Consider the following 14,555-nt stretch of genomic DNA (forward strand, 5'->3'; position numbering starts at 1 on the left):
TTTTAACTTCCCTAATATCGACAGGATTAGCCATAGTGCTAAGGATTAGATGGGGCAGAATCTAGGTATGTCCAGGAAAGTTTTCTGACGCAGCATGTTGATGGCCCCTGTGGAGAAGGCATTACACTTGACCTTAGGAAATGAGGCAGGGCAAGTGTCTGATGTCAGTGGGACAGCACTTTGGCGCCAGTGACTATAATTCTATCAGCTTTAAAATAGTAATAGAAAAAATCGGGTAAAATTACAATTTATAAAGAATTCTTGAACAGGTACATTGCTAAGAAAGTTTTGGATGAGTACGGGACAAGCGCTGACAGTTGTGGTTAGCTTAAGTAGGTATCTTGGTAGGCACGGCCAAAAAGATTCTTCTGCATTGTATGAATCATTGAATTTCTACCCTAAGAGGATAAGAAATGGGAGAACACCAGTACATTTCTGGCTCAATGGGAAATGTGACATTTGCTGAATTGCCTTTGTGAAATGTGTTGGTGGGGGAGAAAAAGAGCAAATAATATTGGGGCAATTGCAACACAATATCAAATTCAGAACAGCTAAGGTAAAGGGTATAAACCACCGGGGTTTTTTGAAGAAGAGCCAATTGCAATAGTATGAGAATAAATTGGAGTTAAAGCTTGGCAGACAGGTAAGTCATTGAGTACTGGGAGGCCTCTGAAGTGGTTGTGCTTTAGCTGCAGATTTGAGAAAATTTCCATGAGTAAAAAAAGGGTGGGAAAGTGATGGCCAGAGCTCCATGGAAGACTAATTAAATTAATTCCACATGAAATCATAAAACTGAAAATGCAGGTAAGTCTCTGCGGGTCAGGCAACATTCAAGGGCAGAGAAACAGTTATTATTTTAAGTCTAACTCTTCATCTGAACTGAAGATAAAACATTGGTAAAGGGGCCTTTACCAACATTAGGCAGCGACGTGTGGAACAAAGGGAAATGATGTGGTTACAATCTGTAAAGTGCAAAATTTGAACTACTGGAACATTACCAACATTCCAGAATATACAAATAAAAGGAAAGTGAGAAAGGGGTGGCGGGCAAAAAATCCAATCTTGATGCAAACAGAGAAAATCAGACAAACCGTTTGGATGTTGGAAATCTAAAACTCAAAGAATGTTGGAAATGCTCAACAGGTTAGGTTACTTATGTAGTTTAAAAATGTAAGCCAGCATTTCAGGTTGGAGAGCTCTTATTGTAATGGAAGTAGAAGCAAAAGAAGCTAATAAAAGGGGGTGGAGAACAGTTATCTCTGATAAGTTAACACTGGAATGATAAAGATATAAACTAGGTTATCTAATAAGTGAATGGGAGCATTTTGTAGGTATGAACACAAGCAAAAGAATCTGGAAATTGCAAAATGCAAAGTGGAGGGAACCTGCTTAGCAGGTCATGCTGGACGTGTCCTCTATTCTAAGGGAGAACAAAAAATAACGTTAATATTACTATGTTCCTTGAGCTTGCAGTATTACAGAAGACTCAGAAAGCGGTCAGTGCAGGTACTCTACAAAGCAATCACCCAGACTCTAGTTTGTTTCTCCACTGTGGCAGTGGGCCATACTGTAAACACCAAATGACTGGGCCTTTTGACATTGATGAAGTTAGTGGTGGACGAATAGGTATAGCAACTCGTTCCACAGGAAAGTGAAGTCGGAACAGATTCTTTTAAGTGATTGTTTTAAAATGCTGAAGCGGGGGAGAGAATGTACATACTTTTGAAATCTTGTTAGACCTGGCAGAAGTTATGAAGGACGATCTGTTGAAAGCAGAGGTAAGTGGGAATTAGTTTAATGTTATAACATTGGAGCAAATGTGACAGATGGAAGAACTGAGAGAATAGAATGGAGAGCTTAATAAGAACAGGATAGGATATTAACAAAAGTTCTTCCCTTTTTACAGCTACATTAATTCACTCTATCAGAGAAATGCTTTGTTCCACCTATTGCCTACTCCACCTTCTCTACTATCTAGATGATCTTGTTTTCGGACTTGATTCTGAATTGTTCCCAACCTAAAATTACTTCATTTTCTTTTCATAGATGCTGCTTGCCTTGAGTTTCTGGAATTTTCTGTAAACAGTTTCAATAAGTAATGTCTGCAGAGTTTTTTGATTTGCTATATCAAAATGCCATCAAAAGCAATGGATAGATAGATGGTGGAACTCAACAATGTCTCAGCTCTAGTACCCAAGAGTCTCACTCACCAATGCTCCTTTTGGATATTAAGGCCATGGCCTTCAGATCTCATCCAGCCATGGTCCAATGTAAACCAAAAAGCTGAATTCCAGAAGCAAGGAAAATGACTGTTCTTGATATCAAGGCACCACTTGATAGAATGTGGCATCGAGAACTCCCAGTGAGCATCAGCTGGAAAGCAGAGAGATAGATACAGCTTGAGGATTTTATTTAGTTTATTTAGAGATGCTGAATAGGCTCTTACGGCCTTCAAGCCATGCTATCCCAGCAGCCCCGATTCAACACTAGCCTAATCATAGGGTAATTTACGATAATCAATTTGTCTACTAATCGGTCGGTGCGTCTTTGGACTGCTGGAGAAAACCTACAGGACTAAAATCAGAGCTGGGAATAATCTAGAGGACTGGGAAATTACAGAATCCAACAGTGAGATGCTATTTAAAAAAAATAATTTGAGAGAGAATTTTCATGTAATCATACAGACAATTAGTTGATGTGCATTTGAAAATCAGAAGGAGGTAGCAAAGATAGGTGTGGGACACCTAGAATGAGGCTAGTGAATAACAAGAAATAAAGAAATGCTAAATCAAATTGCATCATTGTTCACTGCCAATATCCTATGGTAATAAATGAGTTAATTTCAAATAACAGGGAGGAGCTTGAAAAATATTGTTATGTGCTAGCAGCAATAGACTACAGACACAGATTTTTAATGTTAAACAACTATATTTTCAATTTAATAGTCAATTAAAACAATTACTCTCCTAACCAAAAATTAACAGTGCATTGCATCTTAGCTCACAAACTGTGGAGGTCTAGAAATAGTTCTTCCCAAGTCTTACTGAACCCAAAATATTGACAATTTAAACAGACGACAATCCAGAAGGTTCTGAAAACCCACGGGAACAGGTACAGGTGTCTGTGAGGAAGGGTTCATAAACCCATATAACGATGACAAGATGACAGTCACAGAAGATTCCAGAAGTCGATGCAGGGATAACAAGGTGACGCCCAAGTTCCAAAATTCACGTAGGGATATCACAAGGTGGCATATTCCTTAACACAAGTGGTCGCCATGTAGCCACCTGAATCCACGTATAGGTTAACAAAATGTGGTTGCTACAGAATACTCCCGAAATCCAAGAATGGATCCTACAAAGTGACAGGCACGTATCCGATATGCACTGTGTGCCGCAAATTATCACAATCTTCTGACACGGAGAAGTATTGGGACCACCCAGTGCTGTAGTGAACTCTTCAACTCACTCAACTCAGTTCACCCCCTCATAGCTCACGGTTCATTGAATCCGTTTAACTGATGAAATTTTTCAGAATCCTCTTGAATCGAATAGAAAGAACCTCCATGCATTTGTTATAATGACGTCATCCACGCGCCTAAATGATGCTTGCGGTTAATTTAATAAAACGTTGACATGTAACAATATCAATCACAAGGTATAAAGGATTATATAAACTCTAGGTTAAAAGCGGCCAAATTGCTGGGACCCAGTGGCCTGTATCCAAGCGTTTTAAAGGAAGTGGTTTGTAGGAGTAGTAGATCAAGACAGTGTAAGAGGTCAGATTTTGGGTGTGGCTCCTGTGAAATCTGAAACAAAAAAAATAGGTGTATTGGTTGAAATTTTTCAAAACTTGTAAATTAAAGGAGAGTATCAGAAGATTGGGGGAAAAAGATTCATGTAAATACCTTTTTTGAAAAGGAAGATGGAAGGCTGGACCAAGATTTAGATTGGTTAGATTTAATATATTGTTGGCAAGGTGCTAGCTCAAATAATAAAGTATGAAATAACGAATCATTTAAGGAAACAATGCAGTCAAATTTAGTAAGCATGATTATGGGAAAGGCAACTCGATCAACATTTGCTTGAATTGTTTTATGGATGTGACAGAAGAGCATGTATATACAGTAGAGTACTAGATTTCCAAAAGACATTTGAGGAGTCAGTTAGGAAACTGGTACACAAATTGGAGTCCAGGGCATTGGAGGAAGAACATCATTAGCATGGATTAAAAATTAGCTGTCACATAGAAAAGAATGGAATAAATGGTCCTTTACATGCTGAAGGGAAGTATGTAGTGGAGAACCACAGGGTTGGTTCTTGATCCTCACTTGATTGCATTTTACATTAATGACCTAGTAGAAGGGATAGAATGAAAAGTTTGCTGATGTGGAAGAGGTGGAATGGCATGTTATGATGAGGATGTTGTAATACTACAAAGGGATATTGAGTGAATGGGTGAAAAACTTCACTTGCCAGGTTAATGTACAAAAGTGCAAGGTACTTCACTTAGTGAGGGATCAAAAGGGTGGATATTACCTGAAAAAGAGACTGCAAATAGAATCTAGAGCGCAATTAGAAATCTGCCGATGCTGGATATCCGATCAACACATACAAAATACTGGAGAAGCTCAGAAGGCCAGACAGCATCTATGGGGGGGGGGGGGGGGGAATAGAAGTACAGTCGAAATTTTGGGCTGAAACCCTTCAGCCAGGACCCTTCCAGTTTACTCTTTTCCATATGTGCTGCCTGGCCTGCTGAGTTCCTCCAGCACTTTGTGTGTGTTGCTAGGATCAAGTGCCCGAGATGCAAAGTTAGCAGACAGGTTCAACAAGTGGTCCAGAGGGCAAATAGAATATCGCTGGAAGAGGGCTGGAATTCAGGAATAAGGTTTTGTTAACAGTTGTACAGAATGTTTGTAAGGCATATCCTGGAATGATGTGCACAAATGCGTACCTGTTACCTGTAAAAGAATAGTAGTATTGGAGAGAGTCCTTGGGGGGTGGGGGGGGGTGCGGATGGAATTGAAGAGAAAGATAGATTGTTCTCCTAAAATGTAATTAGGAAGGCAGTGATGGTAGTTATCAAATTAAGAATGGTTGTGCTTAAGGAAGCTCTGTCAAGAAGGAGGATGTTTGTCAGGAATAGGTTGGGATTGGAACAGTTTAGAAGGATGACAAGAGCTTGAATGAAGTGACATGCACAGTCTAAGACTTAAGATGAGAATGGCAAAGACTGGAGAAATAGTTTACAGTAATTATCAGGCAGGGGTTCCCAGCTTAAGCCCCACTGAAGTCAGTAAGCTGTTTACTTACCCCTTGTTCATCGAGGAGAGTAGGAAGAGAACTTCAACAAACAAAAGAAAATACAGTAAATACTCAAAAGGTCAGTCAGGCACGGGGAATTCATGAAGTTTACCAATCTGATACATTAATTTGATTTATATTTTTATAGATGTTGCCTGACCAGCTGAGTATTTCCAGCATTTCCTGTCTTTTATATTTTTATTGAGATCAAAGTAAAAATTTGAAAGTAAATTTATTATCAGTGCACCTATATGTTACCACTTGGTACCTTGTGATTCATTTTCTTGCAGGCATTTACAGGGAAAATACCATACTTTTTATGGTAAACTAGTTGTAAAGTCTGAAACAACCAATGTGCAAGTAAAGGTGCATTGCAGATGAAATAATACTCAAAATAGAATAGTAAAGAGTCTAGCTTTTGTTTTGCTGAAACTCTTTAAGGAAGTAGTTTTTAATTGAGGAAAAGAAATTGAGGTTATGCTTTAATTTATGAATGATTGCAGACATTTTAGCAGAATGCAGTAAAACTCAGAAGCTTATTATAATTGAGCTGCATCCAGAGTTTGTTAGATGATGCCTATGATCAAGTTTATATTCTTTGGACTCCACAAAACATGATCTGCCTCATAATGGTTAAGATGGGAGACAGTAGCAGATGTGGCTGATGACAAGTCTGCCATTGATGGAATTGGAGTGTTATAACAGATGTCAGTCTCTAGGTTTGTGCATAAATTGGAGACTTGGCTTGAAAGTGGGTGAAAGAATGCAAGTGATGTTGACCACAGGAGATTTGAAGTTGATGACTTTGAATGTAATAGCTACAGATGCTTTAGACCATAATGTTCATGCCAGTATTGACAGTAATCCGAACTAAGATGATCTGATAGTTATCCCTCTATTCCCAGCCTATTTGTGTGTTTGCTTCAATGACTCTTAAAAGTTGCTATTGTATCTGCTTCTATCATCTTCCCTGGCAGTGCATTCAAGATACTTACCACCCGTGTTTTTTTTTAAAAAGAACAACAAACACTTGCCTCACAAATCTGATTGCTCAAGATTTCCACCATTTGCATTGTGTCTTGCATTAAGGACAGCTTCTACTCACTGTTCCAAGACTTTTGTGTGGTTCTCTAACTCGATGAGATGAATGCTTGACCTCACAGTGGCAATAATACTCTAGTTCCTTGTAGAGCACATTTTCAGCCAGATGAATACCCCATTTACTACCGTAGATTTACAGCAATATGATATTGAAATAGGGCTGTATCTATTCAGGCATTTGTATTATTAATTCAATATCTTTTAAGCTTTGCTCATTCAAGTACCTGTCCAGGTGCCTCCAAAGTTACCTCTGGCAGCTCATTCTAGATACCATCTTGTATGAAAATATCTGCCCCAGACCCTCTTTAAACCACCTCCCTCTCACCTTAAACCAATGCCTTCTAGATTTGGACTCTACTGTGCTGTGGGGGGGGGGGGGCGGGGAGGAGAGACTATAATTTTTTTTGTAAAGTAAGGTGAATTGTCAAAGTTGCCCATCAATAATCTTTGCTTCAGGGAAACAATCCTAGCCTATAGTTGCTCCTTTTAATTAAAGCCCTCCAGTCCCAGCAACTTTCTTGTGAATCTGTTCTGCATCCTCTTCAATTTAATGACACCTCCCTATGGTATTAGAGATTCAGCATTCTGGGCCAATGACCCTGTGCTCATTGCACCCATGTGAATACCTACTAGCCTGTATGCCTTTTGGAATGTGGGAAGAAACTAGAGCAGGTGGAGAAAACCTGCATGGTCACAGGGAGAACATAGAGACAGTGGTAGGAATCAAACCCTGATCAGTGATCGATGATGCTGTAAGATGGTTGCTCTAATCACTATGCTATTGTACTGGGGTGCCTAGGGAGGGGGTAACACCTCGTGGGGGGGGCCTGCCGTGCCCTTTTTCAGGGCAGCTCATCCACCTTTAGGCCCCACCTGGCGCTCAGCTCTCACCTGTGGCACCAAGTAGCTGTAACACACGCAGCAGCCACACCCCGGTAAACCGGCTCGGCAGACGGGCCAAACCAGGTAAGGGTAGCTGATGGTCTTTGGCCCTCAGTGAGGTAGGGGATCTGCCTATCCCAGCGTGTGAAGTCTTGCCAAGGCAGATTGAGCAGAAGAGACCAATTAATGGTCCAACGGTCAAGAAGGCAGGCCAGCAGGTGTTTGTGGAGCGCTAAGAGCATGACAAGGCACTTGGACGTCCTGGGCATCCACTGTAAGAGGTGGTGATCTCTTTAAACTCATCCAGCAGAAGGCAAAGGCAAAACTGCTGTAACTTGCCATGAACATGTTTTCCTAATATGTCAGAGCGGCATGGAGGGAAATTGTCCGCCAATTGGAAATTCCAGGTACCACCTGATGACGACTGTACCACCTACAAAACTGACTATTTACTTCAATGCTCCTCATGATTTTATTTATCTCTCTAAGCTCACCCCTCAGCCACCTATGCTCTAGGAAGTGCCTCCTTGTAACTGGAGCCCTTTAGTTCCAGTAACATCTTTGTAAATCTTGTCTGTACCTTTTGCAGCCTTTCCTCTGCTTTTTTTTAGTACTGTTTTATATATGGGTAAGTGGTGCAGCTGATTTTGGCCTCTGAAGTCTGGTGATCTAGGTTTAGTTCTGAACTCAAATGCTATCTTTGTGGAGTTTGCCCTTCTCCTTGTAGCCTTGTGCTTCAGTTTCCCAAACACAAGACAATCTGCAGATGCTGAAGATCCAAAGCAACACAAAAAATGCTGGGAGGAACTCGGCAGACCAGGCAGCATCTATGGAAAAGAGTAAACAGTCTTAAGTTTCAGGCCAAGACCCTTCTTGGGACTGGAAAGGAAGGGGAGAAGTCAGAGTAAGAAGGTGGGAGGGGAAAGGGAGGAAGTAGTAAAAGGTGGAGATGATGGGTGAAACTGGGAGAGGGGGAGGGGGTTAAGTAAAGAGCTGGAAAGTTGGTGAAAGAGATAAAGGGCTGGAGGAGGGAGAATCTGATTTTTTTTTTAAAAGACCATGGAAGAAAGGGAAGGTGGAGGAGCACTAGAAGGAGGTGATGGGCAAGTTATGAGATTAGGTGAGAGGGAAACAGGAATTGGGAAGGGGGGGAGAAATTACCACAAGTTTGAGAGGTCAATGTTCATGCCATCAGGTTGGAGGCTACCCTGGTAGAATACAAGGTACTGCTCCCCCCGCCTGAGTGTGGCCTAATTGCAGCAGTAGAGGAGGCCGTGGACTGGTGTGTCAGAATGGGAAGTGGAATTGAAGTGAGTGGCTACAGGGAGATCCCGCCTTTTTTGGTGGACAGAGCATAGGTGCTTGGCAAAGCAAAATAAGTGCTACACCTCCCTCACTACCATTCGGGGATCCAAACAGTCCTTCCAGGTGTGGTGACACTCCAATTGCGAGTCTGTTGGGGTCATCTACTGTATCCGGTGTGGCCTTCTGTATTTCAGTGAGACCTGACGTATATTGGGAGATAGATTTGCCGAGTATCTATGCTCTACCCCAGAAAAAGCAGGATCTCCCTTTAGCCATCCATTTCGCTTCCACTTTCCATTTCAGCATGTCAGTCCATTGCCTCCTCTTCTGCCATGATGAGGCCACACTTAGGCTAGAGGCGCAACACCTCGTATTCCATCTGAGTAGCCTCCAAACTGATGGCATCCCCCCAATTCCTGTTCCCTCTTTCAATCTATCTCCTTGCCTGCCTGTCAGCTCCCTCTGGTGCTTCTCCCTTTCTTCTATGCTCTCATCTCCTATCAGATTCCCCCTCTTCCAGCTCTTTATCTCTTTCATCATCAACTTCTCAGCTCTTTACTTCACCTCTCCCCCCCCCCCCCCCCCACCTCCTTTCTCTAACTACTTCCCTTTCTTTCCAATGCTGGAGAATGGTCTTACCTTGAAAAGTTGACTGTTTACTCTTTCCATAGATGCTGCCTAGCCTGCTGAGTTCCTTCAGCACTTTGTACGTTGTGTTGCTTCTGTTTCCTCCCACACCCGATCAAACGAGGTTACTGTAACCAGTCACTGTTGTAGGTTGATACTTGGGGAAGCTTGGGTAGTGTTGAAGGACGTGGCAAACTTTTTCTCTTACAGGGAAATGTGAGGCTTTGGGGTTGATGGAATTACTTTGAAAACCAATGAAGACTCAATGACCCTAATAGTCTTTATCATGGGAAAATGTGAGGTAAAAATTCAAATTTGAAAAATATGGAGCAAGAGAGACTTTCCGAAGGTTGATCTAGTTAGTGTGTGGAGCTCAGATGTTTGATGACAAGACTGTTCATGATGGCAACTGCAATATATGCAGAGTGGAATTGGAGGTCCTATGTTCTAGATACTTGAGATTAGTGAAAGTTATGTGTTGTCATTATATAAAGCTTGTACGAGATTCAGTAGGCATTGGAATTATGGATAATTTTGTGTAACCAGCTAAATTCACTGATATTTTTTAGAACATTTCAAAACTGAGGAGTGTTGATACAAATTAATAAAATAAGTCATGGCTCTTGTTGTGGATGGCTCTCTACATATAATAAGCCAGAAGGATTTTGTTCTGATGTCATGTATACAACTACTTGTGCACATAGTGCTGAAGGAACTTGGGTAGGCAGCATCTGTGGAAAGGAATAGAGTCAAAGTTTTAGGCTGGGACCCTTCATTAGGTCCTGCTGAGTTCCTCTCATATTTTGTGTGTTACTTTGAACTTTGAGATGCTGGAAATCCAAAGTAAATATATTATTAAAGTACATGCGTCACCGTATACAACCCTAAGATTATGCATACCCTTTTGTGCATACTCAATTAGTTTAATAACTGGTTTAAGATGGCGTTTGTAAAGCTCAGTGACTGCTTGCTGGTGGCAAAGGAACAACTAAATACTTCATTAATCACACTTTCCTGCTAAGCGATCACTGCAAACAATAGATTAACTTCCCTGTTGGAGTTCAGGTTTTGAACCACCTGTACGACTTGGCATTTCTGAGCTGAAGTCTCAAAAGTGCAGGATGGTTGAGGCGAGGTGAGTACGGGCTGAATTGAGGCCGGTGTGCAGGGAATGTGCAAGTATTTGGCTTGTGCAGCCTTGAAGGTGATGTGGTTCAGCTGGACCGAGGCAAGGAGAGCAGAGGCAATACAGAGACATGGCAGTGGGATCCGGACCCGGGCCTGAGAGTGAGGAAAGACCCGAGGTTTGATCGATTTAAGGGCTGAGCCGAATTGGAAAAGTTGAGCATGGGCCAAATTGAAATAGAGGGCCAGCAGCCCAAGTGCGTATTGAAGCAGCAAAGTCCGGTCCAAGAGCTACAGTAAGTCTGGACGATTTAAACACCAGACCAGATTGAAAAAGGCAGGTTGTCGAGACTATCTCAATTCACTGCTCCGTGAGCTTTACTCGACTCTGCACTGAACTTCAGCTTGTTGCTCCATGAGGTTTACTCATCTCTGCACCAGACTGTGCCTGCGGCTGGCAACTATCACAAGTTGTTCTCACTTTTGTGAACTTCAGTTCTGAATGCTATTTGCTTACTTCTATTGTTTGCATCTATTTTATTTTTTTCTCTTTGCAAGTTGGCTGACAGTTTTTTTTTGTTTTAATAAGTTCTATTTGGTTTTTTTGTTATGTAGCTGCCTGTAAGATGACGAATCTCAAGGTTGTATAAAATATACATACGTTGATAATAAATATACTTTGACTTTGAGAACCACAATAGTCAATGAAAGACCACACCAGCTGGTGGTTCTTGCCATGTTCTCAGGCACTGTAATAACTGAAGCCTGCTTGAAGCAAGTGGGTACCTCACTGCCGAGCCAAGAGGCTAAAGATCTCTGAAGACTTCAGCTAGTTGATCAGCACAGATCTTAATATTTGGCCAGGTAACTCTTCTGAGCTGATGCTTTTCGTGTGTTCAGCCTCTGAGATTGAAATCACAAGGTCATCAGGGGATGTGGGAGTTTGTGATGGTTCCTCCATGTTTTGACAGTCAAAGCAAGCAGAGGCATTGATCTCATCTGGAAGTGAAGCCCTGCTGTTACCTATGTAACATGATTTTACTTTATAAGAGGTGATAACATTCAAGCCCTGCCACAGCTGTTGAACATTATTCATTGATTCAAGTTTAGTCCGGAATTGCCACTTCACCCGTGCATCTGCAGATCCTCTTGTGTTTATGATCAGATACCTGCACCACTTGGTTTCAGATTCATTTGAAAAGACTTTTTGGGATAGATTTGTTTTCTCAATCTTGGAATGTGATATTGTATCATTGTGTGTAACCTTGGCTGCATTTACATTTTAAGTGACAAGCTCATTCAGATCAGAGAAATTTAGTTTCTGATTATTGTATTCAATAGATGAGTTAGTGAGTAATTCTTCACTGATGTTGCTTCTCCATCGCAATAGAGCACGAAAAAGAAGAACACAACCAAGCAAGCTATGGGCCGATATTTGGGTTACATTGTTTCTCGCATGAAGGAGCGGGTGAGTAATTGTTTCTAGTGAGGATTCTGTGGTGTAAAACCCATGTTTAACGAGTTGAACATGATTTTGTTCTACAGCTGTTTTCTATTGATCACAATCAAATTATAAGTTGCATTAAAAATGTATTATAAGGATATTAGTAAGTGGCATTCCACATTGCATTATAAGACATTATTTCAATAATGTAGAGAAGTGTGAGAGACCTAAAGGCTATATACGCCAGAGTTTTGAAAGAGGTTACTAAAGAGTTATTGGATGCATTGGTTATCATCTTCTAAAGTTCTATCAATTTTGCAATTGTTCCTGTGTATTGGAAGGTAACGAATGAGCTGGCACATGAAATTTTGGGTATTGAATGACATGGGATTGAGAATTGATTAACAGGGTGGGAATAAACACTTTTTTTCTGAAGCTCTTTTGTGGAATACCACAGGAATTGGGGTTTGGAATCCAGTTGATCGCCACTTATATCAGTGATTTGATTTGAGTGTCTTGTTTTTCAAGTTTGATGAATGACATAAAACTATGTGGGATTGTATGTAGGGAAATTTTGGGGTATTGACAATCTGAGTAAGTGAAACATGGATTATAATGTAGCAAACTGTGGTTGTTAATTTTGAACAAAAACAGATTATTTTTGCATGATAGCAAGTTGTGAAATGTTACTTATAAGATTCTGGCTGCCTTTGAATGGATATAATAGGAAAATGGTATGTACGGTGTTAATATTTTTAAACTGAGAGAATGGTAAACCCCTGGGATTCTGTACCCTGGAGTGTTGTAACTTATTGAGTTCATTCAAAGCTAAGGTTTTGACAGATTTGTGGGAACAAGGAAAAGGTGGTGAAAGTACGTGAAAGTGGAACTGGATTGAAAGTTCAACCATGATCTGCCAAATGGCAGAGCCGGCTCAAAGGCCTGAAGGTGCCATTTGGCTTGATTCTGTTTTTAATCACAAAAAATAGTGGTTAGATTAGGGTAAAGGCCATATAACTAAAAAGAAACTTAATTGTCTTGTTCCCAAGCAACCAGCAGTACTTTGAATAAGAATATAAGGCCATAAAACATTCAAGCAGAATTAGGCCATCGAGTCTGCTCTGCTATTCCATCATTGCTGATTTATTATCCCTTTCCACCCCATTCTTCTGCCTTCTTCCTGTAACCTTTGATGCTCTGACTAATTAAGAACCTATCAAACTACACTTGAAATGTACCCAATGATTTGGCCTCCACGGCTGTGTGTGTCATTGATTTCCACAGATTTACTATCCTCTATCTAAAGAAATTCCTTTTCATCTGGTCTAAAAGGACATCCCTCTGTTCTGAGGCTGTGCCCTATGGTTCTAGACTTCCCCACTTGAGGAAACATTTTCTCCATTTCCACTTTATCTAGGCCTTTCAATATTAGATATGTCTCAATGGGAATTCCCACTCATTCTGCTAAACCAACCACCGGGCCATGAGGAAACGATATTTGGCAATCCGAAGCGATATGAGTCAGCTGCACGTTTCCTCATTCCCTGTCACGCACACTTTTGAACTTGAACACACATGAGGTGATTACCCACATGAGGTCATCAGTTCCTAAACACAGTGATACCCTAGCGCCAGCGATCACTGGTTGGCGTACGCGGCCAACGAGAAGTACCATTGCTACTGGCCTGGAGCGTGATCAGATGGGTGCCTCCTCTAAACCTGTTTAGCACACCGAATGTTGGGGAACCTGGTACTAAAATATTCGCAGACGACCTAATTTGGGCTCAGGGTTTCATGAGTAGCAGAATAGCTACCTTGCTGCGATCTACTGAAAGTCATCCCTCGAGCCAAGCTTTTGTCGGCCGATAGATCCTACCTACCTACAAGGGTGGGGGATGAGCGTGCACCCTGTTGCACTTCTTGCTCAGTCGGTCACTCTCTCCGGACTACCACAGCCCCAGTACAGGGACCTCCAGCCCTTTTCTAGTCCTCTCACTGTTGTGTTGCAATGATTTTATATGTTCATACGAGGAAAATATGTGCTGTGTACTTAATATTAAATTTGTTACATAAACTCTTTTAGAAATGAAATTGAGTGTATTAGCCATTTACAGTTGACTAGTTGACTTACCACCTATATTCCAATCGTGATTAACACCACCATCACCCCCCCACCGCGGTGCAAAAAAGGTTGGTGACCCCTGTTCTAAATTTCAGCAAGAACAGGCCAAGGGTCATCAAATGCTTTTCATGTGTTAACCCTTTCATTCCCAGAATTATTCTTGTGAACCTTCTCTGGTACCTGTCCAATGTCACCACATCTTTTCTTGGAGTACTGTGAGCTCCTTATGCAAGTGCAGTCTGTCTAACCCTCAGCATTATATCATTGCTTTTATATTCTAGTCCTCTGGAATTGAATGCTAATATTGAATTTGCCTTCCACACCATCAACTCAAATTTGCAAATTAACCTTTAGGGAATCCTGCACAAGGACTTCCAAGTTGCTTTGCACCTCCTGATTTTTGAATTTTCTCCCCATTTATAAAATAGTCTCTGCCTTTATTCCTGCTATCAAAGTGTATGACCATACATTTCCCTACATTATATTCTATCTGCCACTCCTTTGCCCATTCTCCTGATCTGTCTTTAAGTCTGCAGACTCCCTGCTTCCTCAGCACTACTTTCCCCTCCATATATCTTTGTATCGGCCACAAAGCTGTCAATTCCATCATCCAAATCATTGACATCTAATGTGAAAAGAAATG

At 41.2% G+C, this 14,555-nt stretch overlaps 1 protein-coding gene across 4 annotated transcripts in view; it reads left to right on the forward strand.

The window, feature by feature from the left end:
- Nucleotides 1-14,555, forward strand: part of zmynd11 (zinc finger, MYND-type containing 11) — a 174,152-nt gene that overhangs the window by 98,001 nt on the left and 61,596 nt on the right. For all 4 annotated transcript variants that reach the window (XM_059971896.1, XM_059971895.1, XM_059971897.1 and 1 more), the window contains one exon: nt 11,737-11,814. In XM_059971896.1, coding sequence (XP_059827879.1) covers nt 11,737-11,814 — 78 coding nt within the window. The remainder of the gene's footprint in view (nt 1-11,736; nt 11,815-14,555) is intronic.

This window comes from Hypanus sabinus, chromosome 6 (assembly GCF_030144855.1).
Source record: "Hypanus sabinus isolate sHypSab1 chromosome 6, sHypSab1.hap1, whole genome shotgun sequence".
Classification (NCBI taxonomy): Eukaryota; Metazoa; Chordata; class Chondrichthyes; order Myliobatiformes; family Dasyatidae; genus Hypanus; species Hypanus sabinus.